The sequence below is a fragment of the Pseudopipra pipra genome, chromosome 4 (assembly GCF_036250125.1).
Source record: "Pseudopipra pipra isolate bDixPip1 chromosome 4, bDixPip1.hap1, whole genome shotgun sequence".
NCBI lineage: Eukaryota > Metazoa > Chordata > Aves > Passeriformes > Pipridae > Pseudopipra > Pseudopipra pipra.
This window is the reverse complement of record NC_087552.1, coordinates 2,373,227-2,400,248: the sequence shown is the minus strand read 5'-3', so window position 1 is coordinate 2,400,248 and position 27,022 is coordinate 2,373,227. Positions and strand designations below refer to the sequence as shown.

At 48.1% G+C, this 27,022-nt stretch overlaps 1 protein-coding gene across 5 annotated transcripts in view; it reads right to left on the bottom strand.

The window, feature by feature from the left end:
• ALPK1 (alpha kinase 1) overlaps positions 1-27,022 on the bottom strand; it is a 39,265-nt gene that overhangs the window by 8,239 nt on the left and 4,004 nt on the right. For 4 of the 5 annotated variants that reach the window (XR_010430371.1, XR_010430370.1, XM_064653833.1 and 1 more), the window contains exons 2-11: positions 22,867-22,967; positions 18,057-18,290; positions 14,140-14,294; positions 6,237-6,435; positions 5,285-5,344; positions 4,387-4,473; positions 3,995-4,071; positions 2,838-2,933; positions 2,352-2,456; positions 4-2,005 (exon numbers count right to left, since the gene is read on the bottom strand). Coding sequence is in view for 2 of the 5 variants with exons in the window: in XM_064653833.1 (XP_064509903.1) it covers positions 4-2,005; positions 2,352-2,456; positions 2,838-2,933; positions 3,995-4,071; positions 4,387-4,473; positions 5,285-5,344; positions 6,237-6,435; positions 14,140-14,294; positions 18,057-18,177 (2,902 nt within the window). In the remaining 3 variants the exon portion in view is untranslated. The remainder of the gene's footprint in view (positions 1-3; positions 2,006-2,351; positions 2,457-2,837; positions 2,934-3,994; positions 4,072-4,386; positions 4,474-5,284; positions 5,345-6,236; positions 6,436-14,139; positions 14,295-18,056; positions 18,291-22,866; positions 22,968-27,022) is intronic. The other variant, XR_010430372.1, reaches the window with a different exon arrangement.

Genomic DNA, 27,022 nt, shown 5'->3' with positions numbered 1-27,022 from the left:
TACAGTATGCTTTACGAAGCTCTTTGGTCCTAAAAATCCCAGTAGGCATCAGTCTCTGGACAAGCCAATTATGTTCCACCTCTGCCAGAAGCTGCTTGTAATCGTCATCCCTCAGAAATCGAGAGTCCAGGATTTCTTCCTTCGTTCTCCCAGGTGTGAGGGCAAAACTTTCCCCTGGGGTCAGAAAAGGAACCTCAGGGGAACTCGTGGGCATCTGTGCTGATTTGATCCATGAACTCAGAGATGAACTGGATTGTCCCCTGCTGCTCACCATGTCCTGAGACTTTTCCTCATCTCCTTCTGTAGTGGCACAGTCAAAGTGCTTGCTTACGGACACCTTGCCCTGCGAGGGCAAAGCTGTTGGCACACTGGGAGCTGCTTGATGCTTTGGAGCAGGTGCTGCAGGATAACTGTTTACTGAGTCTCCAACACTGAGGAAATCAAACTCTGTGTCATCAATCGTTTCTGCTTGGGTGTCAACCTCAGGCACTTGGCGGGGTCTGTCCCCCACCGTGGCAGATTTCCTTATCCAGTCATGCACAGAGGAGCTGCTGCCTGTTTTGGGCTCAGTGATCATTGACAGCGCAGAATTACCCCCGTTTTGGGGGGGATGTGTCTCACACGAGGGATCCTCCGTGCTTCCTGCGGGTTCTCCTGGGTGGACCCTCTCAAAGCGGCAGCCGCCTCCCTCCCTGCCACTGTCCTTGGTCCTGCAGCCCAGCTGTGCACAGGAGGAGGACTTCTCCTCCTCCTCCAGCCTGGTAGGAAGGGAGTAAGAGGTGGAGAGGGAAGGAAACGCATCACTCAGGTCCTTTGCTTTCTTTTGAGGAGATCTCCTTCCACAGTGTCTTCCCTCCCACAGTTCATCTCCACAAAGAGACACCTTCTCCACCCTCCTCCCAGCTCGAGGTGCACCTCCCTCCGAGGAAGGCTGAGGAGATCCCTCAAAGCTGTGGAGAGGCTCCCGAGGAGCAGGATTCCAGGGAGGCAACGGGCACAAGGACGTGGCTTGACCGTTTCCATCAGATTCTGTGGTGCAGCATCGCTCCTCTGCTGAGCCCTTCTCCTGCTGCTGCCCTTCCCTGGGGGACTCTCTGCTGCTATTACAGTTTAGCTCCTCCCAGCTGGAAGAGTAACTGGATTTTGACAGCCTGCACCAAGAGCTCTCTGAAGTCGTGCTTTGACTCCTGTTTTGCCCTGCGCCGAAACCACCATTTTCATCACTTATTTCCATTCCTAAAGGCTCAGTCTCTTCTTCCAAGGAAATTTTCATCACACCAGAACAAATGTCTTGATTTCTCCAGCCACCAAGTCTCTCTGAGCTGCTTCCTGCTGTTGGCAAGCTCAGGATTTTTGCAGCCCCTCTCCCATCCTGCACTATTTCCTGAGTAGTACACGCAGTGTCTGTGGTTTTGGTCTCTGTCCTTAAGGTTGTGATACAAGGTCCCACCTGGATTTCTCCCAGCATTTTATGAGCCCTGCAGGTGTTCTCAAACACTTGGCACACTGCCAGGTGATGCTGGGAATGCCTGGCAAGGATCTTCTCAAAGCTGGTTTCCCTTCGCAGGGCAGGCTTTTCCACTGTGCCTTTGTAACTGTCTGGGACATAAGACCTGGCATCGGAATTGGGGAAGCTTTCCACTCGCAGGCGCTTCTTCACGGATGTGATCAGGGACATGATCTCCTTGGCAAGCTTTCCTTTCTCCTCCTCTTCTGGGAAGGAAGTGCTGTACGAATGCAGTTTTCCCAAGGCTTCCCTGCACAGCTGACCCACCTCACGGAGCTCCCGGCTCTCCCCACGGAGCCACCGGTGCACGGTGGCGAGGCAGAAGGCAGCTTTGATAAAACTGTGGAGCTCCTGCTTGCTGGTGATGGGACTCTGGTCATTCTTGGTGAGGAGCCCGATCTCGAAGGATTCTTTGGCTTCAGACAAGTAGAACTCTCTCTTTTCCGGGGGACAGTCCTTGGAGTGACTGTAGGACAGCAAACACATCCCACGGATGTTCTGGGGGGGGATGAAAGAACGAAGGAATTAAAAATTCGAAGCAAACACTGGCTTTAACTCTCTGCTGCTGTGTTTCCTGGAGGGAATAATCTCCCTCTTTTTCCTTTGAAACAGAGCTGTAGTTGTAGGAGAAGCAGCATTCCCAGGGCTTGAAAGCCCATCCTTGCTCTGTGGACAGCCTTCCACCCTGGCTGGAGTTCAGAGCAACTCATACCACACATAACCAATCGCACCCACAACACAGCCACGATACCCCAGTGTTTGAAAGCCGGGCTGGAGCCAAATTTAACAGCCAGGGCTCTTGCCCTGCACAAATCCCACTCCCAGAGTGAAGATGAACACTTACCACGGCCGTGAGGACAAACAGGGGGGTGTACTGGCTGTAGGCTGCTGCCAGCTTGCAGGCCTCAGCAGCGGATAACAAGCGGTGGCCGGACTCTTGGAGGAAGCTCTAGTGAAAGGAAAGAAAAACATGAGGGGAAACCTCATATCAAAGGCTTTATTTCCAAGGAGATGGGACCTGATAAGCAGGGACATCACATCTTAAACAACAGCCAGGTCTGTTTCCTCAGGAGCATTTTTGCTCAGGTTTGCCATCAATATGTTACTTTTTGAGCCTATAAATATTCTGTATATTACAGACGTACACACTCCATAAAATACTCTCAATGTTTTCTTTTCATGAATTTTTTCATTAGCAACATTGGAAGTTTCTTCAGCCCTCTCAGCACAGGAGAGGACCTGGAGGGAGAACATAGTGTGGGTGAATTTGGGACAACATTCAGACAACATCTGAAGAATCTAAACACCCAAATCCCAAACCAAGTCTCACCAGGTCTATGTCAGCATTGGTTTTAAAACGTGCATAATCCTGCTCATTCATGGAAGCAAAGATGTCTGCCATAAAACCCAGGGAAGTGGCAATTCCCTGAAAGAGAAATGGAAAAATGATCAGAGTGGGTTTTCCCCCTGTATTTTGAATTTTATTGCTCTGAATAAAGCAGGTTCTGTGTAGAACATACCAGGGGGAAAAAAATACAACAAAGCAAACTAACAAGATCCAAAGATCCAAAGATCCAAAGAGAAGCATTTCTAAGAAATTCAGAGATGTCATCTTGATAAGGTTTTATTAATTTCAGCTTGCAGGAAGCGTAATCTGGAAGATCTGATGCCACCTAAGGGTCTGCCCAGCTAAACAGTTAAGAAAGCCCGGAAGTAACTGCAAGCTTTCCACAAAAATTCCCTACACAACTTTTGCTCCCACTGAAATGGAGAACACAGAAATGTTCTGAGCTTGAGGTCAAGCTTTAAGGCATGGCAGAGGAGAGGTGACAAGGTCTGGGTTTGTGGGATATCTTGTGCTGGGGTCCCATTACAAAACCTCCTCAAGCCTCACCCTGGGACTTGCCAGTCTCAGGTGCACATTCCTGTTTAGCTACGGACACATGGTGCAACTGTGGCTTCATCTCCAGTGGGAAGATCAGTGCTGAAAAGCCTCTCAGAGGTGCTAAAGACAGACACAGTGGCTGTTGTGAGGTGTTCAGGTCCTGCAGTGCCAGGGAAATCCATCACCTACCACAGATAGCGTAGAGCAGCTCAGCAAATAAACCTAGTTCGGACACTGGGAAAACTAGGAAAACAAAATTCATTTTAATCCTAATAAAAAAACCCCTAAAATCTGTGGCAGCATTCTGGGATTAGCCTGTCCTTGCTGAAGGCACCTGTGACATTCTGGTTGATGGTTCACTTTGGGCGATTCTGCTTAATGAGAACTGTTACTTCCATGCCCCTGCAGGACAAAAAGGTGTCGGTAGGTCCGTGCATGCATGCGGAAACAACGCGGAATACAGACTTTGTCCTGCCTGTTAACCCTGGCTGAGGTGTGTAATTGAGACACTACTGCTGAGGGGCTCGGCTGCAGCAAACAAAAGCTACTCTGGAATGATTTTTGGATTGGCAAGCACATCCAGAGTGGAAAGGAAACACTACCTTCTTATCTGGCTGAGGAAGTTTGAAGTATCCCACGAGAGAGGCCCAAATCAACTCTGCTGCCTCATACCACATCCCTGAAATCAATCAGAAAACAGTCACTGAGCAGATGGCAGCTAAGGATTTCCACAGGATAAAACCATACCATTTTGTCCTCATAAGAGACTTCAGCTCAACAGTCATGGAAGACTTTGGTGTTTCAAACCAGAAGCACAAAATGAACACTGTTCCCTCAAGGGTCAAACCCTGAATACAGAAGCCCCTCATGCTGTTTTATGGACAGGAGGAGTTCAGCACAAGCCAAAACTCTGATACCTGTCCGATGTAACATTTTAGAGGGACAAAAAAAAAGGGGGAAACCTTGAGTGGATGTTTATAGAAAGGAGCCTCACCAAGCTTTTGCAGGATCTGCCCCCTGATCTGCAAGCAGACTGCCTGAACGAGGATCCGATCGCTTCGCTCCGCGTATCGCCAGGTACCTGCAGGAAGAGTGGGAAAACTCAGCAGAGAATGGAAAACGTTGCTGTCACTCTAAACCTCCAAGGGTAACCTAAATCCCAGCAAATTGCCGGGATTCTCCCTTTTTTTTTGCATGGAGGCCCTTCTTGTATGAGAATCTCGGTTTCACATGAAAGAAAATCCCAGAACAGGCTTCCCAAATTTTCCAGGCTGTAGGGAAACCTGAATATATTGCCTAAATAATCCCTGAAAGCTTAAGGAAATGGAGAACAGATATAACCCCCTAAAACAGCTTGTCTCAAAACCAGAACTAAATAATGATGATGTATGGCTGCCAAAATTATTGAACTCTCACTAGTAGAAACACCACACATCCCTCCAGATCCAAGACAAGACACATGATCAGCAGCGGAGTCATGGGGCAGAAAGGAAAATAAAAAGTATAGAATAAAGTATTGATTTAGCCTGTAAGATCAGTGGGAGTTGGGAGGAGAAGCATTACTCCAACAATCTGCATTTTTGAGGGGATAAGAGTAGTGTTAGTTTTCTAGATCAGCCAATTGCTTGAAGTGGGTCCACCTTTTAAACTTCCCCATCCAGGGTATTTTCCCACCACCGTGAAGACACACAGGGATGAGTTATGAAAGTTTCAAAACAAAGTTGTTGTTTCCACATTTTAGCAAAGAGTGGTGAAGGAAAGAGAAGTGTGATGTAAGGAGTCATTAGTGGGGCTGGTCTGGCTGTATTTGGAGTTTGTGTAACTGTTAAAATTAGGATGAAAAATCCCACCAAAATAGCAAGTGTGAAACTGGAAAAGAAATCCGTACGTACCCGTTGCTCCATTGTCATTAATCAGGCTGCTTAGGATATATTCAGCTTTTAAAAGTTTACCTGATTGAAAATTAAAGGGAAAAAAAAAAGGACAGAAAATGAATATAAAAATGCATTATGTGGCATGAAGTGAACGAGAATATTCAGGAGATATCACCAGGACACAGATTTGCTGCTGTCAACAGTCAGAAGTGCACATGCCCTACCATCTGTAATATGTGGTCACACAGTGAGATGAAATTATGTATATATAAGTTTAATTTTACACGTTATGCGTTCCTGGAAGAGTGCTGGGATTCCCAGCTCTTATTTCCCTCCCAGAAGAGAGTAGTCTAGCCTGCTCCCTTCAGCAGGACTCTGTCCCAGGGAAATGTGGGTTTTGGAAACCCATTTTGGTCTGACTGGGGAGCAACTTGACAGCCCACCATGGAAAGTACAGCCACAGGAAGATGTGTTAAAAACCCTTCAGGTGTTGTCCATGCTATAGGAATGATGGAATTTTATTTTTTTATCCTGGAGGGGTTGCAAGCTGACTTGTCTGTGTAGTCAAGTGGTCCCACTGAAAAATAAAAAGCAGCTGGGACGGTGCAGAGAAAATGCCAGGGTTCCAATTTCCTTTTTTTCAAGGCCCTTGGTCGGGAGTACAGCAATTCAGACACCCCTGTTTGAAACCAGCAGGGAAGATTTGTTAAGGAACAAAGGCTCCAATTAGTATTTTCCACACCCTTTCACAATTTTCTCTCCTGCTTTTGGCTCCGAAACCCTTTATACCGGCCCCTTTGTGCTAGTGAGAGGAGCTGGGAGGGCTCGAGGGGGGCCGGGAGCGGGAAGTGCGCTCGGAAAGATGGCACCGGGGGCCGTGACAATGTGATCCCGGCGAGGGATGAAGTGTCTTCTCCAGAGTCAAGTAGCTCCTAATTGGAGCTTCCCGAGCTCGGAAGAGGAGCAGTACCTGTGTTGGCGGCGAGGCGAGCCTGGCGGATGAGCACCTGCGGGCTGACGGGAGCGCTGGGATGCAGCCGGTGCAGGCCCTTGGCGATCCGCAGGAGTTTGCCGGAGGCGTCGATCCAGTACAGGAACCGGTCGATCAGGAACACGACAGCACCGGCTGTGGCGCAGTCCCCGGCCACGATGGAGGCCTTCAGATAAACCTGGGAAGAACACGGGAAGCCTCGGAGAAACTCCACCCCCGGGAGGCTTCGGCGAGCTGGCTGTGGAAAACATTCAGCTTCGCTAACCCCGTTCCTCACCATGTTTTCATTTTTAGGATAGGAAGGTGCCAGCTGTTTATTTTGCTACAGCTGTAGGTATCATTCCTGATTTTTTTTCTTTTTGGGTCTTTCTAATTCCAGTTTAATAACTGGAACCACAGAATTTGGTGGCCTGCTAATGAATTTAAGTCATGCCCAACACACTGCTACCAGCAATAGCGACTCGTTTAAAAGGGGGATGTGAGACTGGGAAGACTGGAAATGGTCACTACAGCCATTGTCCCAGACAGAGCTCAAGCCATCCACTCCTTTGTCCACCACAAACAGGCAAACAGGCCAGGAATCCCATGTTTTCCCCTGCAGGCCATCCTTAATGACTACTGAGTCTCTAGGAACTCTCCTGGATTCCCACAGTGGCTGAGCCATCACAGTGACACGGGGAACAGTCGGAATTCCTGAGGTGCACGCTGTTGAGAGGCCAGAAAAGGCAGCCACGAGGACACACAGCTTCACTGTGGCTGCAGAAGTTCACATGGACCTGGGGATATTTACCAAACACCATCCCCTTCCCATGGTGGGCTGGGACTGGTATTCCTGCCCGGTGGAGCGAGGAGGTGCTGCACACGCCGACATCCAGGCAATTACTTTTCCAGACACTGCCAAGAAATCTTTGTCCAAATCCCCACTAAAACATCAAGTACCACCCTCTGAGGTGTGCAGGAGGAAGCCCCTGTCAAACCCTTTGGAGAAGAGCCTGCAGAACACGGCAGGAAGGCCAGCTTGCAGCACTGATCCATAGCAGGCATTTCCCAGCTTGTTTGCACTTCAGCAAGGAGGAGGAGGATTTGTACAAATTTCCTTCTTTTTTTTTTTTTTCCCCTCGAGCCCGAGTTGGATTTTCTAAGAGGATGGCACTTGAAAAGGATTCCTGGAGCCCGGCACGCACAGCTCCGCTTGTGCCGGCCAACAATGGAGGAATCCCCCTCTCCAAGCACCTGTAAACTGACACTGCAAACCAGCCATTCCAAATGCTCATCAACAGGCCATATATTTAAGCACAGAGCATCGCCTAATCTATTTTTTTTTCCTCCCCTTCTTCCTTTAATAGATCGGAGCACAAAAGCCTGAGAGAGGGTGACCTACCAAACAAAAGGGCCTTTGAGTCCCTAGGAAAAGTAGACTTGGAGGAGGATGGAAGGAATCCAAGTGGCCCTATTATTTCCACTTGCACTAATTAGACATTTTTCTGTCAGCTATTGAGCACTGCTGAGAGGCCAAACTCACTGAATTCATTTCTAAAGTGTTTACAGAAGTTTGCATCTGTTTGTGTCTCTTCAGGAGGAAAATAAGCACTTCAATAGCATTGTGGAAAATCTAAACGAAGCATCCTATTCTGAAGGGCTTGGCAGTCTTGCAGCTGCATAATTTAACTCGCCCGCTCAATGCCGAAACCTCTTGTGTCCCTCTCCAAACCCAAATGGACACGAAATGTAGAAAAGTCAAGCCAGGGGGAGAAACTCAGCTAGTTTTTTTTTTTGGGGGGGGGAGGCAGGGCTGCATGCTGTGTGGCACGCAGCGACACGGCTCCGTGTCAAGCCTTTGCAACGACGTCCCCCCTGTTCCGAGCGGGACACCGAGAAATTAATACCCGCTCCTTTCATTCCCTGCCAGCTCGTGTGGCTGGAAAATTCCTCAGCACCTCCAGCCCGAGGCCGGGCACGCACCCAACACCACGCACAGAGACCCTCCCCAAAGTGCCACTGCCAAGCGAGCCGGGGGGGAGCGGCTCCCTGTCACCCAGCCCAGAGCCAGGGAAAACCCCAGCGACTCCCGGGATGTCACAGCCTGCTCCAGCACAGTCAGAAACGGGCGCCCTAAACAGATTTACTCACTTTCTTTATCGCTTTAGGCACATCCACAGAGAGAGAGAGAGAGAGAGAGAGAGAGAAAGAGCGAGGTACGCGCGCACTTTGTTTTCACATCTGTGCCCGCGACGTGAAATGGATCCGTCTAATTGAGTTTGGGACACAAAGGGAACCTCGCGGCTGGGAAGTGGAATCAGGTGGTGGCGGGGGAATTAAATTTGCGCCAGATTTCTATACACGGACCATTGGGGAAAAATGCAAAGCAGCCTTTAGTTGAAGGGGGTCTCGCCTTAATGGCGCTGAGTGGGAGGGTGTGCGGTTCGCATGGCTCCCCGCATTAGAGGGTTTAGCTCCTCCTCACGCCGGGGCTGAAGTTTGGGTCCCCAGCTTTGGGTTCAAAGCCACGACGCCTCCCCTGCATTGACAATGGGGGCCGCTCCCAGGAGAGGGGAGAAGCTCAGAACCGGGGGCCATCTGGCACTAGGACGGGCAGGAGAGCGTCAAAGGGAAATTATTGGTGCATAGTAAATGAGGATGAGGAGGAGGGGAAGGAAATAGGGGGAAATCTTTATGTGGCAGCTGATGTAAGAGGAATTACAAGCCCAAATAAATGAAATATTGATTTAATCCACTCTCTCGGCCCTCTTTATAAAGCGAAGATCCCAGAGGCGAGCCCTCCTCCCCAGCCTGTGGGCTCAGGAGGATCCCCTTTGGAAAAAACGTCTCTGCAAACAGCGTGGTTGGAAAGCAGGGGCAGGAATCATTTAATTTTCAGTGCCCCCACCAGTTTTGCCGACGCTCTGGACTTCTGCGTTTGCTTATTTCCATTTGTCTCAAGCTGTTTCAGCCCTGGCTTCATTTGTAAACTGCGGCCGAGGTTTAAAAATCTTTTTTAAAAAAGCCACAAAACCAAGAGCAATTCGGCAAAGGGTTTCTAACTCCGCGCACAAGGCAGGAGTTCCAGAGGCACGCCACGTACTTCCAGGTGCCTTATTCTCTCTCCCGAGCGCTGCTCCTAGTTAGCACTCCACTGAACCCTAACAAATTGCCCGGTTTTCTTTCCCCCTGTCAGATTAAAGACAGAGCCACAACGCCGATGGATCCGGCTGAAGCCTTTCACCCCCTTACTCCACGCGCCGCCAGCAAAGCCCGTCCTTCCAAGAGACCAAAGCTGCTGTCACCGCGCGGGACTTCTCTATCAGTCCCTGCCTTTCAGCTGGCAGTCAGAGCCCACTCCACAAACAGCAGGGAATTAAGCCTCCCACCACCTCGGTGATGGGCAGGAGAAAGCGTGGCTGCGAGGAGCAGGGGGATACGCCCGAGACACGGGACGGGGAATCGCCGCACGCCAAGGAACCAGCGCCTCCTGGACGCTTCCCTCTCGCTCCCAGCAGCGAGACCCTCATTTAATGGATTCTGAAGTTGTTAATTAGCTCAAGTTAGGAGAGTTAGGTGTTTATTCAATGGAGAGTTAGGTGTTTATTCAAAGGCAGCAGCGTTAGGTCCATTATGAGCAGTTCAAAACACCGCAGAACGGGGGCAGTTTTATGCAACCAACCACATCTTGCTTCACCAACTCGGCCAGTCCTAGAGTGGGAATAATTCCAGCTTTCCTCAGGAAAAAAAGAGCAGCAGCCTTTTGGGGCAAGGGCAGAAGCAGAATCCTTTAAAGTGCCAAGGAAGCTCCTCAAAGAGGGGTTCCTGGGGGGGCCTCACGTGTATCAGCAGGGGCTTGGGGGACCACAGTCATCTGCAGGGGTTCCTGTTCTTGTTTAGCACCAAGGACAGAGAGGTGCCACGATCATTTCGTGGCCCTGGTTCTAGACCCTTTATAAACTACTGTGGCATGTTAAAATACTGTGTTGAAGGGGATATTTAGCAAAATGCCAGTGACAGAACAGAGTGGCATCGAGACCATTATCAACAGCTAAAAATCCAAGAGTCTCTTCCCTACATCCGTGCTCTCAAAGCATCAATCCACCTGAGAAGCAGTTTCATCTGAAAGGAAAACACAACACAGTGATCTCAGGAATACAATATTTAAAGTCCCTTCCAGGGAGGAAACGCTCCATGAAGCTGCATCTGAGAAGAGGAAATCCTACCCAGGAGCCAAGTGAAGTGGCATCTCTACACGAACCCAGGATCAGGCTTCCCATTTTTTTTTTTTAGTTGGTGCTCCACATGAATTCTGCTGTAGTTTTCCTCCACAGATGGAGCGTTCTGCAGCACCAGGGCTGTCACCCTGGACAGCTAAAGCCCTCCTGCCTGCACTTGATCTCTGATACTTCTCACTTACAAAGCCTCAGGGAGCCTGGGGTGCCACGGGTTCCCTCCTGGTTAGAATCCATCCCCCTCCATCACTCTCCTTCTCACTGGGATCACCCAAGGAGGGCTCTTAGGAGGCAGGTAGCAAAAGGTCAGCCTGAACAACCAAGATCCCAGGGCTAGGATTTAAGGCTTTAGTTCTCCTGTTACCACACCCACGGTTAGAAGGAGGAGAAAACTAAATCCTCAGGCCCCTCTTTAGCTCTCTTTCAAAGGCTCCCAGCCCTTAAGTGCCACACACACACCCCTGTGGCAGTTAGGGCACGTCCCTTGGAATGGTTTCCCTAATGGCAATCCATCAGCACCTAATTAGCCAAGGCCCAGCCAAGGGCTGCAGGGCCTTATTTTCCACTCTTTTCAATATTCCCATTCAATCCCATGAGATTCCGTGCCAGCAAGGCCAGGATCCACACTCCCCCATCCCCAGCAGGGAGCACAGAGCCAGACTGCAGAGAGGGACCAGAGTTAGCATCACTTCTGGGGGCTTTTCCTTCTGTCTTCCCATTGCACCTATCCCAGCAGATCCTGGTCCATGGCTGAGTGCTTAAGCCTGGATGCAGGAATTATTGATAAGTACAATAAAAATGAAGCAAAGACCCGCCTCATTACAGTGGGTTTGCAAACAGGCAAAAGAAATTGCCAAAACATAATTAAAATATTAATATGGCACGAATCATCCCACGGGAGGGCTATGAGTTGTCCTTCCACTAAACCCACGGCAGGGATTTTGGGATCAAAGCCTATGTGGATATGGGCATGTTGCCCTCTATTGGCTGCTCACCGAGCATTAGGCTAATTCCATCCCTTGGGATAGCAAAGATCTGCAGGAAGGACACCCCTGGCAGCCTCCCTTCTGGATCTGCAACCACACGGTGGTATTTAGAGAGGAAAAGCAATCCCTCCTTATTTATCCTTGCCAGCAAGGACAATTCTGATTTGGCTTTGCTTTGTTAAAAACAAACACCCCAGTGCTTTCCAGTTTTGGCTTTGGACACAGATGTTGGGTATCACCCTTGAAGCCTCAGTGCAGATTCCCACCACGGGGGCTGCAGGATGGGCTTGGTTTGCTAGACAGAAAACGTGGAAAACACCGTGCTGAGCTCGTTGAACCGGGGTGGCCTTTGGGTGCTGAATCCCAGCAGGAAAGAGAAAAACCCCCAAAAATCCAAACCAAAACCCCCACCCTCTACAGGGGTGCAAAGAAGCACCGAGCATCCCACAGCAAAAGGGAAGAAGAGCACTTCAAAAAGCCTGCAGGTGCAGGTGGCTTTGCCTCCTTGATGTGCCAGAGGAGCGTGGAGCCGCCGGCAACGCGGGTCCCACTTTATTTTTTTTAAAGTGCAACAACACCAAGGCAAACCCTTGAAGCCAAAGCCTAATCCTCTTACTCCCTGTGCTGGGTCTCATGGAGCTTTTCAGCCCCACTCCCAGAGTAAAACATCCTCATGGAGAGAGAGAGAGAGCTCCAGTATCCAGCGCTGCCTCCTTCACACACCACCAGTGTGTTATGGTAATGAAGTGCCTTTCATTCATGGACCTCAAAGCACTTTTTAAATGTAATGAATTACGGTTTATGAGCTTATTCTAAGCATGGCAAATTAAAATAAACAGAGAGGGGAAAATTTTAAAGGGTTTTTTTTTTTGGAACAATAAATTGACAAAGACTTAATTTTTTTTTCCTTTTTTTTTTTGTCCTTCAGGGAATTAAATTATCCTTCTGTCCCTCATGCCGAAAAAAAAAGAAGAAAAAAAGTTGCTCAAACTTTTATCTTTCCTCATCACACTGTAATCACTTCTCTTCAGCCTCATTTCCCCCCCCAGCTTTTTATTCAAAGAACTGAGGCAGCCTTTGCTCTGCCTTGAAATTTTATTTAAAATAAAAAAAAAAGGGGGGGAGGAGAAGGAATGGATGAAGAGGGGAAAAAAAAAATCCCTTTTCCTGACTAATACTAATAATACAGGTCAAAATGTCAGTCTATCTACAATTAAATGGAAAACAAAAAAGGTTTTCCCTTTTTCCCATGGTACAATGGCACTGGAATATAAATTACCGATGAAGATGAAATAATACTTCAAAGCACATGGGGAAAGGCAGCACAACGTTTACAAAGTATTTTCCACCGCAGGATGAAACACTGGAGACAACGGCAACCAATGGACTTCAGGGGGTGTGGGTGAATAGTCCAAAACTAGCATGGAGGAGGATTTCAGGTCCCTATAGTCTGTGACCCCACGATAGGCTTTGTTTAACAAGGGCAGCTGCAGTTATCAACAGATGTTTCAGCAATAAATAATTGGTATCATCTCAGAAAAGATCCATCTACCTGGGGAGAGGGCATAATGCTGCAAACACTGCTCCACTATTACAGCCACATTAATCTCCCATCTAGCCAGGTCTCTCGGGGAGTTTACTGCAGGTGTTTATCCCTGGAGAGAGCGGACAAACGCTCCGAAGCGAGGGAGCCACGCCGGGATTGTGAAGGAGGTCAACCTCTGCCATAAATTTCTGTCTGAGGCCACACACACCAAAGAGAGAGAGAGAAAATAAATACCCAGGAACAGCCACTCCCCGCCCTCCCTGAGGAAATTCAGGAGCGAGGGGGTGCTGGGGCTCCCACCTCCCAGCCCCACAGTTGGCTTTGCCCAGCTCCTCGTCGCTCCGTGCTGTTCCAAGTAATCGCTGTTCCCAAAGAAAATCCTCTGGCCTCAGTGGGGCAGGGCCAGGTGAGATCTCCTGGCCACCTTGGAGTTAACAACAGGCAGCAGTGGGACTGTGCTGGCTTCAGACATGCACCACAGGAAGCAAAAAATAAAAAAAAAGCGCCCCCCAGACTTCCCAAACCTCATTTTTACACATGTCCTGCCAAAGGGATACTCCTCAGCCCAGATATTACATTTACCACGGAAAAGGGTGTCCTCTGTTTGCTCCAAGTCACGTCTGACGTGCCCCTGGGGAGATCAGGAAAGCAAAAAGCAACCCACATTTCTTGCCACTTTCTAACCCTTAAAACTCATCACCTTACAGGACGGGATCCCCAGACACCTTTGGATTCTGCAGCTCCTTACACAGCCAAGTAGCCTTTACTCACAGGTAGAATTCACAATAAATCCTTCCTTTTCCCGCCTGGGTTTTGGCCAGCTTTGGTCCTCAAAGGGGATTCTGTCATGTAATTTTATTGAAAAGAGAAAATTTGAGGAATTCTGCAAGCCCTACTACAGTGGGTAATCCCCATGGCCTCCTGAAAGCGAGGAATTAAATGAGGAGGAACAGCAGCCTTGTCAAAGTCATGGAGGTTTTTTTAAAAACATCTGGCATTTTAGTTTTATTATAACGCCAGTTCTTCAGGGAAGAGGGAACCATTATGTGAGTGGAAACAGAAAGAGAAGTGTCCTGTGAAAGCCCCTGAGCACCCCAGGGGGACGTTTTACACAACAGGTGTGTTGAACTTCATACCAGTAAGTCAGGGAGCCTCGCACTGATCATATCTTGCAGGTTTGTTTTGTCTTCTGGGCCGAGGTCTTGTTTGTATTGCCACTTCTCCGGCACAAAGGGCCACTTCATTTCCTTTGCCTCCTCCAGAAGGGTCCTCAAGTCCTCAGGAAGCAGAGCTGAAAGGGTCAAAGAGCAGGTAAAGATATTGCAGCAGGTTCAGCTGCAGCACTTGTAACACCGATCTTTGTAAAAGACCTTCTCCCGGTCGCTACCAGCTCTCAGCTCCTGTCACCGGCCTGGTGGGGAGGGAAGGCTGGCCTGCCATCCGTTCCCCTTGGCTGCTCTGCCCTCCAGGTAAATGGGAGCCCTCAGCCATCAAAAAGGCTTTTAGCAGGAAGCCATGCCGGCTGGAGGCTGCCTGGGCGGAAAGAGCTGCTCCAGAGAGACAGGAGGAAACCTGTTCCCCCCCGTGGGAGGAGAGGACTAGGGGGTCAAGAGCACAGAAGACCTGTCCCCCTTGCTCAGGTAACAGCCTGGAAAGCCACGTCCAAACTGGGAGACAAAACACATCCAAACTGGATCACAGAAAGCAATTTAAGAGAGATCTGATGCCATATAATGAACATTAAGAACACGCTCTTAAACATGTTTGGTCCTCCCTGCTCCCTCCCCATCCTGGGCAATCACCACTCCATTGGCTTGGGTTGGGTCTCCAACCTGACCCAGCTAAGGATGCAACTGCCAGGAGCGCCCAGCCAGAGATTTTGGCTTGGATTTGTCCCTTCCATTCAGCTGCACATTTAATTTTCCTTGCAACAGGGGTGAAGCTGCAGCCCGGGTGTGCTGTGCTGTGCTGTGCTAACCACTCGTCCAGGCAGCCCCTCTGGCCAATAAAAGTGGATTAACAAGGATTATTGACCAGATGGGGTTAATGGTGATCATCAGCTGCAGGTCTGGCCCCTTCTGGCCATTAATCCCCCCAAAAAACCCCTGCTCAGAGACCATCGTTGCTTTAACGAGGCAATGCAATAAATGTATCACTCCATATTTTTTAATCAATCCTGTACGGACAGACCGTAGAAAATGCACTGCCTAAAAAGTCTTATTTCATGCCCATATTACAGTGCATTCACCCATGTGGTTTTCCTAGGAAAAAGCAGAAAGCTGGGTATTTAGGGCCCTTTTCCAAAAAGCCACGTTTAAAAAGATACCGCTTTCTGCAACCCACATTTCCTCACTTGTTGCTGTCCCAAGGAAACACAGGGTTAGGAAACCATGTTTCCCTATCCTCCTGCAGTGGTGCCTGGAGGGGCTCAGCCCTCCATGCCACGGCAAAAAGGTGGCCAAGCAGCAGAGCTGGTGGGGAGAGGAGGTTGTGCTCCCACCCTCACATCTCTCTCCCTGGAAAATCAGTGCAGAAGCAGGGATCCCCACCTCATCACAAGCCACACAAAATGGCGGACTGAGGGGTTTAATCCCCCACCTAGAAGGGGGAAGACTGAGCTTCCCAAAATCTTTTCCGAAGGAAGATGGTGGGGAGGACTGAAGGCAGTCACAGCAAGCATGTGTTTTCCCATATGATCCCACAGCACTGACATTTTGGGGAGGGATTTATCCAAAGAGAAACAGGAGGCTTACACAGCCAGCCTTTCTGTCCGCTTCTCTACCTTCTTCTTCGGTCTTTCCCACACAGACTTTTGATTACTTAAATAACAATGAAATCGGAAAAAAAATACTGTCAGCAACCATGAAAACAATCAGTGGGATAACATGGATGTTGGTATCCTCTCTAAAGGCATTATTGCTGTCCTCTTGTTTCGGTTTCCATGCTTGATCCCCCTCCTGTCTGATGCACTAAAGAGCAAAGATTAAAGCCAAAATCTTTAATTTAGATATTTAAAGAGACATCCTCAGCAGTCATTACTGCTGAGCTGATTAGCAAAGGAAACCAGGGCAACATTTTCAGGAGGGTTTGGCAAACTTGGAGCCTTCAGTCATCTTTGGGGTTGGACATTCTCCTAGGCCTAGCAGGATACTTCTTCGAGCCCTGCTGTGATGTCGAGGTGTCACCACGTGGAAATAAACACAATTAGCCAGTCAATGACAATGAAACGATGTTGTATCACAAGAACATCCACCAGAACCACAGCAACCAGTCAGGGAGCTCGTGTGAACAGTCCTGCAGCTGTCAGCTAAAATCCAGCTCCCAGGATAAGAGTCCACCCTTGTAACCGAGAGCTGTTCTCACCGCTGGCAATATAAACTCATTAATTAACAGGGGTTGAACCGGCACAGAAGTTGACTGGAATGACTCCTAGCCTAAAAAGAAGTAAAAAAGCAGTCCAGACCCACCTAACTCCCACTCTGCCCCCTCAGCTAAAGTGAGATGAGGATGTGCTCCTCCTCTTCCCTCTCCCCACCCTTCAGCTTTCAGTGCCTCCTGCGCCCGGTCTGAAAAAGCCGGGGGGGAACAAAGGCAGCCCCGGGAGGAAGAGGGGGGCGAAGAAACCTGGGCTGGGAGGGTCCCCCCGAAGCCGAGAGCCGCCGACCTGCGAGGCCCTGCCTTCCCCGAGCAGAGAGCCCCAGCAGTTATTAATGTCGCTGTCACCACCCCGCTGCTGGGTATTTTTCTTTCAGCTGATGGGAACACGGTCCCCTGGAAAAGCCCGAGCATCACTACGGGCTCTGATCGCCCATTTCCTGAAGCAGTTTACCTGAAGGACCGTGTCTAATCGAGTGATTATAAGGGCACTGATTTACCTTATCTGGAACTAAACTGATTATTTCTCATACTCTGCGGCATTTAATAGGAGAAAAGGAGGGAGGAGGATGAGGGGGGAAAAAAGCGCTACCTGATTAGGAGTTCAAGAGCCTATTCTGCGGAGCCATAATAAAACTTAAAAAGAATTCGCGAGGAGGAAACAAAGTACCCTTTGTCGAAAAAGAAAAAAAGAGGAGAGAAAAACCTTCCAGTATCCATAACAGAAACCTACACGCCACCCTCCAGCACAAACAGACTTAGGTGCTTCAGAAAAAAAGGCAGCTGACCTCCCAGCAAGAACAAGGATGGTCGGAAAAACATATTCTCAACGGCTCTGCGCCCCGGGACAAACAAAGGGTTTTAAAGATCAAATTAACGTTATGGCCGAGTCACTCAAGCAAAGCGAAACTAAACATTATTAACACTAAACGGGAAAACGGACAGTGCCGCAGATGTGTCACGCAAAGGAAAAACCTTAATTTCGCTGGAATTAAGAAAATAATAAATTCTTTTTTTTTTTTTTTTTTCCAAAGCACCACCAAAGCGATACCAAAATAAACGCTGGTTTCCAGCAGGTAACCCTTTTATTATGGCTCTGGCTAAACACTGCTTCCTTTCCTGTTTATTTATTCCAGCCTTTAGCCAGCATGGATTTTCCTTTCAAGAGGGATATTGCAAGTTTGGGGCTTTTTTTTTTTTTTTCCCCCCTCGGACACCACTTATAGAGGTCACACACATTTTACAAGATAAAGATTCGGGCAATGAGCTCTTTAATATAGGAGGAGAAGCTGACAAGCAGAGAGGGCCCTCACCCAGTTCCTATGAAAAGAGAGGAAATATGTGCCCTTATTCAGAAGTTGCATCCTTTTTCTCCCCTCCTTTTTTTTTTTTTTTTTTTTTTAATAACTGAAATTTATGTGCATCAGCAAACTTTTGGGCATTGTTCTTCCCAAACTAAACTGTTCCTTACAGCCTCATGTTTAGTGAAGCCTAAAATTAGAACTGACAGCAATTCACTGCAACAAAGTGGACTTCTTTCCCTGCCTGCCTGCAGCCCGCATCCCATTCATGGCCTCGAAATCCAGGCATCTCTTGACACTCATCTGCCAGGAGAAGAAAAATAGGGCAGGGCCGAGGACCGGCGGGGTCTTTGCCGCCTCTCCTGGGGCGAGCTCACCTTGGCACCGCCGGTATTCCCGCTCGTCCTCCTCGCCCGTGCCAGCCTTTGCCGACAGGAGCGCGCCCAGGGCTCGCTCGCACTCCTGCAGCAGCGCGGCCACGGCGTTTTGATTATTCATGAAGGCTGATCCCACTCGGCTGTGAATTGGGTGTCCCCGGGTGCGCGGTGATCAATTACTTAAGAGAAGACACGGATTCTAAATGAAAAGGATCCCTTCAAGGCTTGAGGTACCTGGCGAACAAAGGAGGGGGAAAATGATTAACTAAAGTATCATCAATTATCCGAAAGGCTCAAGCAGGGAGAAATAATAGGGGAAATACATGAAAATACATGACAGCCTCGGAGGACTTTATTAGGGGAGTGTGTGAAATTACTGCAGGGTCCCGGTGACAAAGTGTGCGAGGCGAGCATCTCCAAGGTGCCAGGGAGACAGGGCGGGGCCGGAGCAGGGAAACCCCAAGCAGGGAAGTGACTCCCCGGGCTGCGCCGGAGCCCTTTGCAGCTGGAAGGCTCGGGCTGTCAACACACAGTTAGCTGGGACTGAATGGCAGAACTCATGGAAGATGCTGCATGCATTTTCCAGACCACTGGAACCGTCTCTTTTACCCTGGAACTCCGTCCCATGTAGGAATGTTCTCCATGGATGCACCACTGCAAGTCCTTCGGATGCTCAGGACATTGCCAGTGGTGATGCAGGAAAAAAACCATTTCCATTCCCACATATCCAGCTGAGCATCTGCCAAAACAGTTAAGCAGCTTTCAAAAATCAAGCACAAAATAAATAATTTGGGTTTGGCTTTTTTCTTTTTTCCCCCACCAATTTGATGATGGTTTCATCTAAAAAACTGTTCTCACAGCTTGAAGCACCACAGTCAGAAACAGCCTCTGTGAAGACATTTCTAAAATTAGGGAAACAGTACACTAGAGGAGGAAGGGGAGTGCAGTGCAAAGGAACACACATACAGGCACAGTTTGCTCTGCTGACCAGAAAAGACTCACATTCGAGCAGCTAAATTTCCAGGGAGTTTTTTTTCCCCTCTCTGTCACAGCTCTGGGATCGCTGGATCCCCTGGAGCTGGTGGCTGATATCCCATGTTCTCTAAGAGCTGCCAGATTGAAAATCAGAGGGCAAAAGAGATGCACTCATGCGAATGCAGAGAGGATCAGAGAGCCTGCCATGGAAGGGCAGGTGGAGCAGGGCAAAAGATGGGATTCATCAGCAAAGAGCCTGGAGGCAGGAGCCAGTCAGTGGGACTCTGCAGACAAATGGCAGAGAAAGAAGAAATTCAAAAAGTAGCCGTAAAAAAAGGAGGCCGAGGGCAGGAGCACAGACGTGTGAGAGCAGCTGGGGAGCAAGTAAAAAAGATCAGCTAGAGGCAGAGCCATGGATAAAAACAGAAGGAAAAACCCTGAAAGGGTTTCCCATCTTTTTAGCTCCAAGTAAGAGCCGCCAGGGCCACCCCACGCAGGGCACCGTCCTGCAGGGTTTGAGCCAGGTGAGCACAGCTGGGTGTTGGGATCACATCCCTGAGGATGGACCAGGCACAGGGCCCATTTAGGGGCTCTCTTCAGGAGAAAGAGGAGGTGGGGTCAGAGACAGGGCTGGAGGCACAGCTACAGCTGCCCAAAGTCCACTCAGGAGATGGGGCTGAACTACCTGTCGCTGGCAAAGATCAGCCTATAAAAAAAGGTCACCACACTGATGGGATTTGCTCACGGGCACAGGGTCCTAGTCCACATCCCAGTTCACAAAGGTCCCCTCTCCCTAGGGACTGCCAGGTTGTCAGGGACAGACATCTCAACCTGGTGACAACAGCCAGAAAGGAGACTCCTCTCTTCCTACCCTGCCAGGTCTGGGAAAGTTGATCCAGTTGCTGGTTATCCATCAGGGAAAAAAGACAGGCAGCCTCCTCTGCTACAGTCACAGTAACACACCTATGGCAGCGTTGCTTGCTGCGCTAACTGCACTGACATCTGCTAATTGATTTCTCTGATTACCCAGCCCTGTGGGAAGGAGTGTGTGCCCGTCCCAGGAGTGCCTCCCAGGTTGGGACGAAGCATCCCAGCCATCTGGCCCTGACTCCACTCCTTTGTGTAATTGATTTCTCAAAAAACCCCCTTGTTTTCTAGGGAGTCCCCTCGAGTGAGTTCCGAGCAGACCTGTCTCGGATCCACTGTGGACATTAGTCCTGGGAATTGCTTCAGGAGCACACAGAAGCATGTTGGAGAAGGCCTGTGTTCAGCTGCCACCTCACAGCCCCAGTAAATACACACTCACAAGCACAATGTGCTAGGAAGATCCACTAAAGTAAATAAGCAACGGGACATCTCCCCTTACAAAGAATAACACGGTATTTAAGAGCACCCAGTGGAGCTCAGAGCCCAAATTTAGACTTTTAAGCCCAGCTCGTGCTCCCACAGCTTGGAAGATCCCACTGGGTCTTTACTGTAAGCAGGAGGGCCCCGTGGCTTTGTGAGCCACACGGGCTGCCAGTCTCACAAAGAACTGCCGGGACTTAGCAGGGAAGCTCAAATCAGTGTGGAAGTAACAGCGCTTGGCTTCCTTGGGTCGGGAGGGTTTAACTCACCAGGTCCACAGCAGTGATATATGAATGTCAGCAAGAGAGGAGTTTTTCTGGGAGTAGGTTTTTTCCCCCCAAAGAACTGAACAAACAGCGAGGACACTCGGAGTGATAAACACTGATTTACGACAGAGGAAAGCGCAATAAACTGTACATTAGGACTGAGAAAGGTGGAGAGTCTTTAGAGACCCATCACTGGGGACAATGGCTCGCATCATAAAATCAGCTTAAAACTCACCAAAGAGCTCTAAGCTAGGGCAGCATCCTTTTTTACCCAGATGCCACTTTGTAAAAGTTGTGTTTTTTGTGACAGCTGTGGCGTTGAGTGACAGCTGGGAGAGGGGAATAACCAAGCACGCGGCTTATGGGCCTGTGGAACTGCAGGGCCTGAGACTAGAGGCGAACAGCACAACAGGAAAAATCTTCTGGAGGCTTTCAGAACCCTCTCAGTGGTTACTAATCAGCTTTCCTAAGGTTCCCTTAAATCCTAACAAGTGGTACTTTAAGGAGGCTGAGGTTTTGAAGTGACAAAAATTGCAGCTTGACGCGCTGCAAAAAAAGTGCCTGGGCGAAAATGCTTTCTAAGGATGCACTTTGAAATGCTCTTTGAAAACACATAATAAAAACAGTTTTGCACCAGATTGAGGATTTAAGCATTTTTTGGTGACAGCTTTTCTCCAGCGTTGGGCACAGGCAGTTTTTAAATGCTTGACGTAATTGTGAGACACTTTAAAACAAAAATTATGAGGGGGAAAAAAAAATCTGTGCCATTTCTGTTTGGAGCCCGGATTAAAATAACTCCTTGCATCAAATGTTATGGAAAAAAAAAATATTACAAAGGTCTCAGGGGATGAGAAAATACATTTTTGTGATTGCCCTCTAATTGGAGCTGGGGTGCAGAACAAGAGGGATGGAGGGAAGTACTGGGTGGGCTACAGTGAAATGATCTCTCTAATAAGAAATGGGCCATACTGTGACATTTCAGAGCCCTTGGGCTAGAAGACCAAAAGATCTGTCAAGAGAAAGGAATTTTAAGTTCTGCTGTGGATGGAAGGAAGCCTGGGAGTCAATCTAGCCAGTTTAAGACTGCAATTAGCTTTGGAGGCTTTAAGAAAAAGAAGATGTAATTGCTGCATTCAGACTTCAAATGCAGCAAGGATAACAAGCCTTGGTTTCTCAGACAACATGGTTTGGGAAATTTTCCACAGCATTATGGCCCTGAAACACAAATTAGAGACCGCCAGACCTTTTCTCTCTGAAAATATATTATCCTAATTTTCATCTTCTTCAGGCTACCCTCCAGTTCCAGGGAGACTAATGAAGAGGAAGCAAAGACCTGATGAGTTCCATGTGGAGACTACATTTATGGATTAATCCCAACAGGGAGCAAATAAACCTTATTCCCAGAGCTCTCGGTTGGGACTCGACGCAATCAATCGAGGAATGGATAGTTATTTATGACTGAGGCTGTTTTGACTTTCAAATAAACATTTTAATTATTTTAAGTGCTACGCTGGAACTCGGGGCTCTGAGCCCTGTTTTCATTTTGCAGCCTTGCTCTCCTGCCTCCTAATCCCAAACCACTCCGGTCATTATGACACTGTGCAAATCGCACTGATTTTCACGCCTGGAACATTTGGAAGTGTTTGCTGAGGTAAAATCCACAGGCCAGACAAATAGGGAAAAAGAAGGGGGGAAAAGGAAGAAGGAAAAGGGGGAGGAGCCAGTATAAATGAAAGGAACACCCTCAAACTACACTGAGCCTAAAGAGGTGCCCAGCTCTGAAACCCCTCTGTAATCATCTTGGCACATCCTGATCCATCATTGCATCCCACTTTTCTCTGCCTGCTCCTGCCAGCCATTTTAATAACCAAGGCACTTAAAAGTGTTTCCTTTCTAACAGCTCATTTTCAATTCAAGTGTCTGCACCACTTGCACTGCTGGTTTTTCCCTCCAGCCTAATTTGGTGTACTGTGGCCCTTCCACATGGGGCTTCCCTGAGGTTAATGAAGCCACACTCATTTTTAGGGAAGCTCTTTAAGCTGTTAGAGTCTCTTGCTGAATAAAGACAGGGGTGAAATCATGACACAGAGACAGTGCTGGATCTATTGTGGCTGGTCCATTTATAGTCTCATCTTCCCTCCATATTATGATATTTTATCCTGCCTTGATTTCTGCAGGAAGACTGCAAAAATACTGATAAATATCGATGCTGCTATTTTTACCTGCAGCAGGTAACAGGGACTGTGCACATCACACAGCACCCTCAGCTGCTCTCCCTCCTGTGGGTTTGTGCACAAGCCTTCTGGAGTCCTCCTCGTCACCCCTGTCAAAAATAACAGGCTCAGCTTTATTTTTTCAGATTTGACAGCTTGAGGGACTGAAAAATAAAACAGGGAAAAAAAAAAAAAAGAAAACATGCTTACACTAATTTGGCAAAGGTTTCAGTAACTGATTTAATATCATCTTCCACAGAAGGGAAATTCAGTTTCCTGACTATTTCAGTGCACACATGTTTGTGTCTTCCTAGAGCGTTTACCTTTCTTTGCAAAAAGACAGTTTAAAAAAAAATTGGATTTTCTGGGGGCTTTAGTTAGTTAGTTATTAGTTAGTTTACTTCTCTGGCTTAAAGATTAGATGTTTTCTTTTGGCAAAGCTGGGTATCCCAACTGGCTGTATTAAAATAAGGAAGAACCTCAATCAAAAAGCCTCTCCTAAGGCAAGCTTTCTTGTTAATATGCACCAACATGAAAGGATTTCTTTTCATCCTATACAACTACAGTGTGTGTAAATTGCAGGGGGCTCATTGGCATAAATCTTGGCTGTGACCTCTGAGGTAAACTGGATTTACATTACTTTCTGACAAGAATTAAATGAAGGCCTTGTGGATATATGAACAGCCTTCTAGACTGCAACAGATGGGCATGAATGTGCTCCCTAGGCAAACTATCAGTGACATCTGTGTCCTCCAAATTCTGGTGGTCTCAGCCAATTAGCAGGCAAAAGGGAAGGAAAAAAAAAAAATAAAGCCAGCCCGTGCACAGCCAGCCCCAGCCAGAGCTGAGGCAGAAGTGCTTCTGTTTGGAAATGGGATCAAGAACAGCCTCCAGCACAAGGAGGTGGTTTGCCGGCTGGTGCAACACAGAGGTGACATTACAGGAGAAAAGCTGAGGTAATGAGGGAGACCAGATATTAATATTAATACAGGACAAATGCCAGCCCCAGCTAGGTCTGGGTAAGGGGACAATAATGGGCTGCCCTGGTGGGTTTACGCTCCTGTGGCCAAGGATGGAGTTTTTGCCAGGGGTGAAAGCGAAGCCCAGTGCCTGACAGAGCTAAGGCAGGTGCTGGAAAAGCCCAGATCTTGATCCATGTCCTGCTCTCCCTGCAGAAGTACCCAAAGAGAAACTCTGGCCATGCAGACCTGCAATTAAGAATCATGGAATATCTCGAGTTGGAAGGGACCCACAAGGATCATCAAGTCCAACTCCAGGGGCGCCTCCGTGGGTGGATGGGATCAGGGAAGCAACACACTCGCTGGCTGCTGCACCTGCCTGCTCCAAAGCTTAGTGCTTCCTGGAAGAGCATTTAAGCTGCAAACAGACTGGGAAAAGAGCCTGGAATGAGGTCTGGGATTTCCTAGTGCAGCACAGACACAGGACAGAGCCAAAACCACCCAGCGACTGCCACCGCTGGACAAAGGGAGTCCAAACCCAGCCCCAAACTACACCAGATCCGTGGGTTTTAGGCCAGTTATGCCAGAGGAGTGACCCAGACCAGCAGAAGAGGTACAACAAGCCACTCCTTGTGAAACATACTCTCTGTCTCCCAAGTTTTTAATGGAGTGCCACGGCAGGAGCAGGCAGGACCTCTGGCTAAAAGCAGATCCATCGGCGCTGGGCGCCGAACAAAAGCACCTGTTGTTTTGCCCTGGTCATGACTTTTCAGAGAGGCCTTTTGGGCACTTTGTCCTCACCAAACTGCTGTCCCCAAGTACTACTAGGGGATGCAAAGAAAAAAAAAAAAAAAAAGGAATAATTGAGGGGCAGATCAATAAATTAAAAAGTTCTAAAAAAAAAAAAAAGAAAAAAAAAGAAAGGGAAAAAAAAGACATAATGAATTTGGTACAGCACATATTTTTAGATCAAAGATGCCTTTGAAGTGACAAACCCTTAATCCATAAACTACTGAAGCACTTCCTTTCTCTCCCAAACCACTTGTTGTCAAATAAAATGGAACTTAAGGAAATTATCTTTATCTGCAAAATGGCCAAAAGAAGCCATCACCTAATGACAGCCTTGTCAAAATGACAATTGGGGAAATTGTTAGGAAGGGGAGGCCTGATGACTGGAGGAATAAGCTGGCTGTTTGCTCTAATCTGGGCAGGCAGGCCCCACACAATTCCAGTCAGCTTGCTGTGTGAAACAGCTAAGTCTTTGTCAACCCAGGCAGGGGCTGGAAAGACTTCTCTTTCATGAATATGTATCACCACCCTCCACGTCTACAGAGAAAAAAAACCAAACTCCTTCCAAACAACAAAATAATAATAAAAAAAATCAAACCCCAAACTTAGCCATAAGAAATAAATCGCAGAACAACAAAATCCTGAGAGAGAAAAACTACGAAATGATGAAAGTGCAGCACGTTTTGGATGTGGAGCCAGAAGGATCTTCCTCCCAAAGGCTTCCTGTGCACTTTTATTCCCCAGCAGAGCGGGATGAGGCACTTCAAGTGCACAAAAGCAAACCGGCCCATCGGGGTATTTAATGTCCAGCAACTGGAGTTTATATTTTGCATTTCTGAACGTGCTGCCCCGAGCACCAAAGCCCAGGCCACAAACACACAGGGCTGGGCTGGTGAGACAGGAATTCCTGCTCGCTTGTGCAAGGAGGAAAGCACCTGGAGCGGGTCAAAACCCTCCCACATGGGCAAAGGTTTCAAGTCCAGGCACTGAGGCAGCTTCAGATTAGGGTCACAAATTTCCTGTGAAGCTTAAAATCCTCCACAACGCCTCGAGTCAGATGGAATCACGAGTCACCTTGAAGTTTGGGGGCTTTTTATACATCTGTACAATGTTAAACCCCAAGCATTCCAAAGACTGGCATAAAACTGAAACAGAGGAGCCAAATGAAGCCCACTGGACTGCCAGTGGAGGTGGATGTGCAGACAGGCAGTGCCTTAAAAAGGTGAAAGGGCCCAGAAATGCATGTCAGAAACACTGTGTCTGCAGGACTGATGCTGAAAGCCTTGCAAGCCCAAAAATGGTGTTTAAAGCCACGGAAGGGCAGCTGGGAAGGGAAGGCAGGATCAAACCACCGAGCCTCTGCCTGTTGCAGAAAACCCCAACGAAGATATTTTAAGATGTGGCTGGATTTTGTCTTTGCTGGAAAGCTGTGACATCATTAAAGTGTTCGACAGCATTTGAAAAGTTACCTTCAGATGTTTGTTGTCATCTTTTTAATTTTGCTGGTAAAACTGCAAATCAGATCTTGATTTATTACAGAGAGCTTGTGGTGATATCATAAACTTGATTTTTTTCTCAAAACAACAAACCACATGAAAGTTTGCCTTCCAGCAGAGATATCAAGGCACAATGCTCAATTTTGAGGTTCCCAATATTATGCAATGTTTGCTGTAGACATTTCCATTTCATTAGCATATTCTGCTTTCCATGAGACCCAGCAATGAATGCTGTCCCTGATCTAAGGCTAATCCTCTTTAAAGAGCTACAGGCTATATTACATGTGGCCACAGCCACGGTTATGCCAGGGCTGAATCACTTTGAAGCCTATTGAACAGTGTTCCCTTGTGAGACCATACACAGAGCCATAAACTGACGCTCCCTGTGCTGGGAGATCCCGCTGTTTCCAACCACCAGGAGTTTCTGTGAGGGACAGACTTGAGTCCCAAGCAAGGGGCTGCAAAGAGGGAAGAGATACCCGCTGCCTTCACCTCCTCTCAAAGCCAATTTATGTCCCTACAGCGATAAAAAGTCCTTTTTTTTCTGAAGCTCATCAGACAGCAAATGCGCCGGGGAGGGTTTCCAGAGCAATCAAAGGTAAAGATGAACCAGGCACCTGCTTCCCGGAGTAGGAAGGAGGCCACTCGAGCTGTTTTGGACAGAATCATACACATATTTAACAAAAAAAGAGAAGAAGGGCCATGTATGTACCTTCAAGGCCGACTCCATGCCCCTAAATGCTGTAAACTGAGGTAAATGGAACAGAGGTTTTAGTGCCACACAACGTGGAATCTTTAGCACCTTCACATCTACATAAATGCAAAGGTCTAAAAAACCCAAAACAACAAAAAGCCCACTATATTCTCCAGCTCTGCTATATAACAGCAAAATACAGTTTATATACAGTTCATCTTTAACTC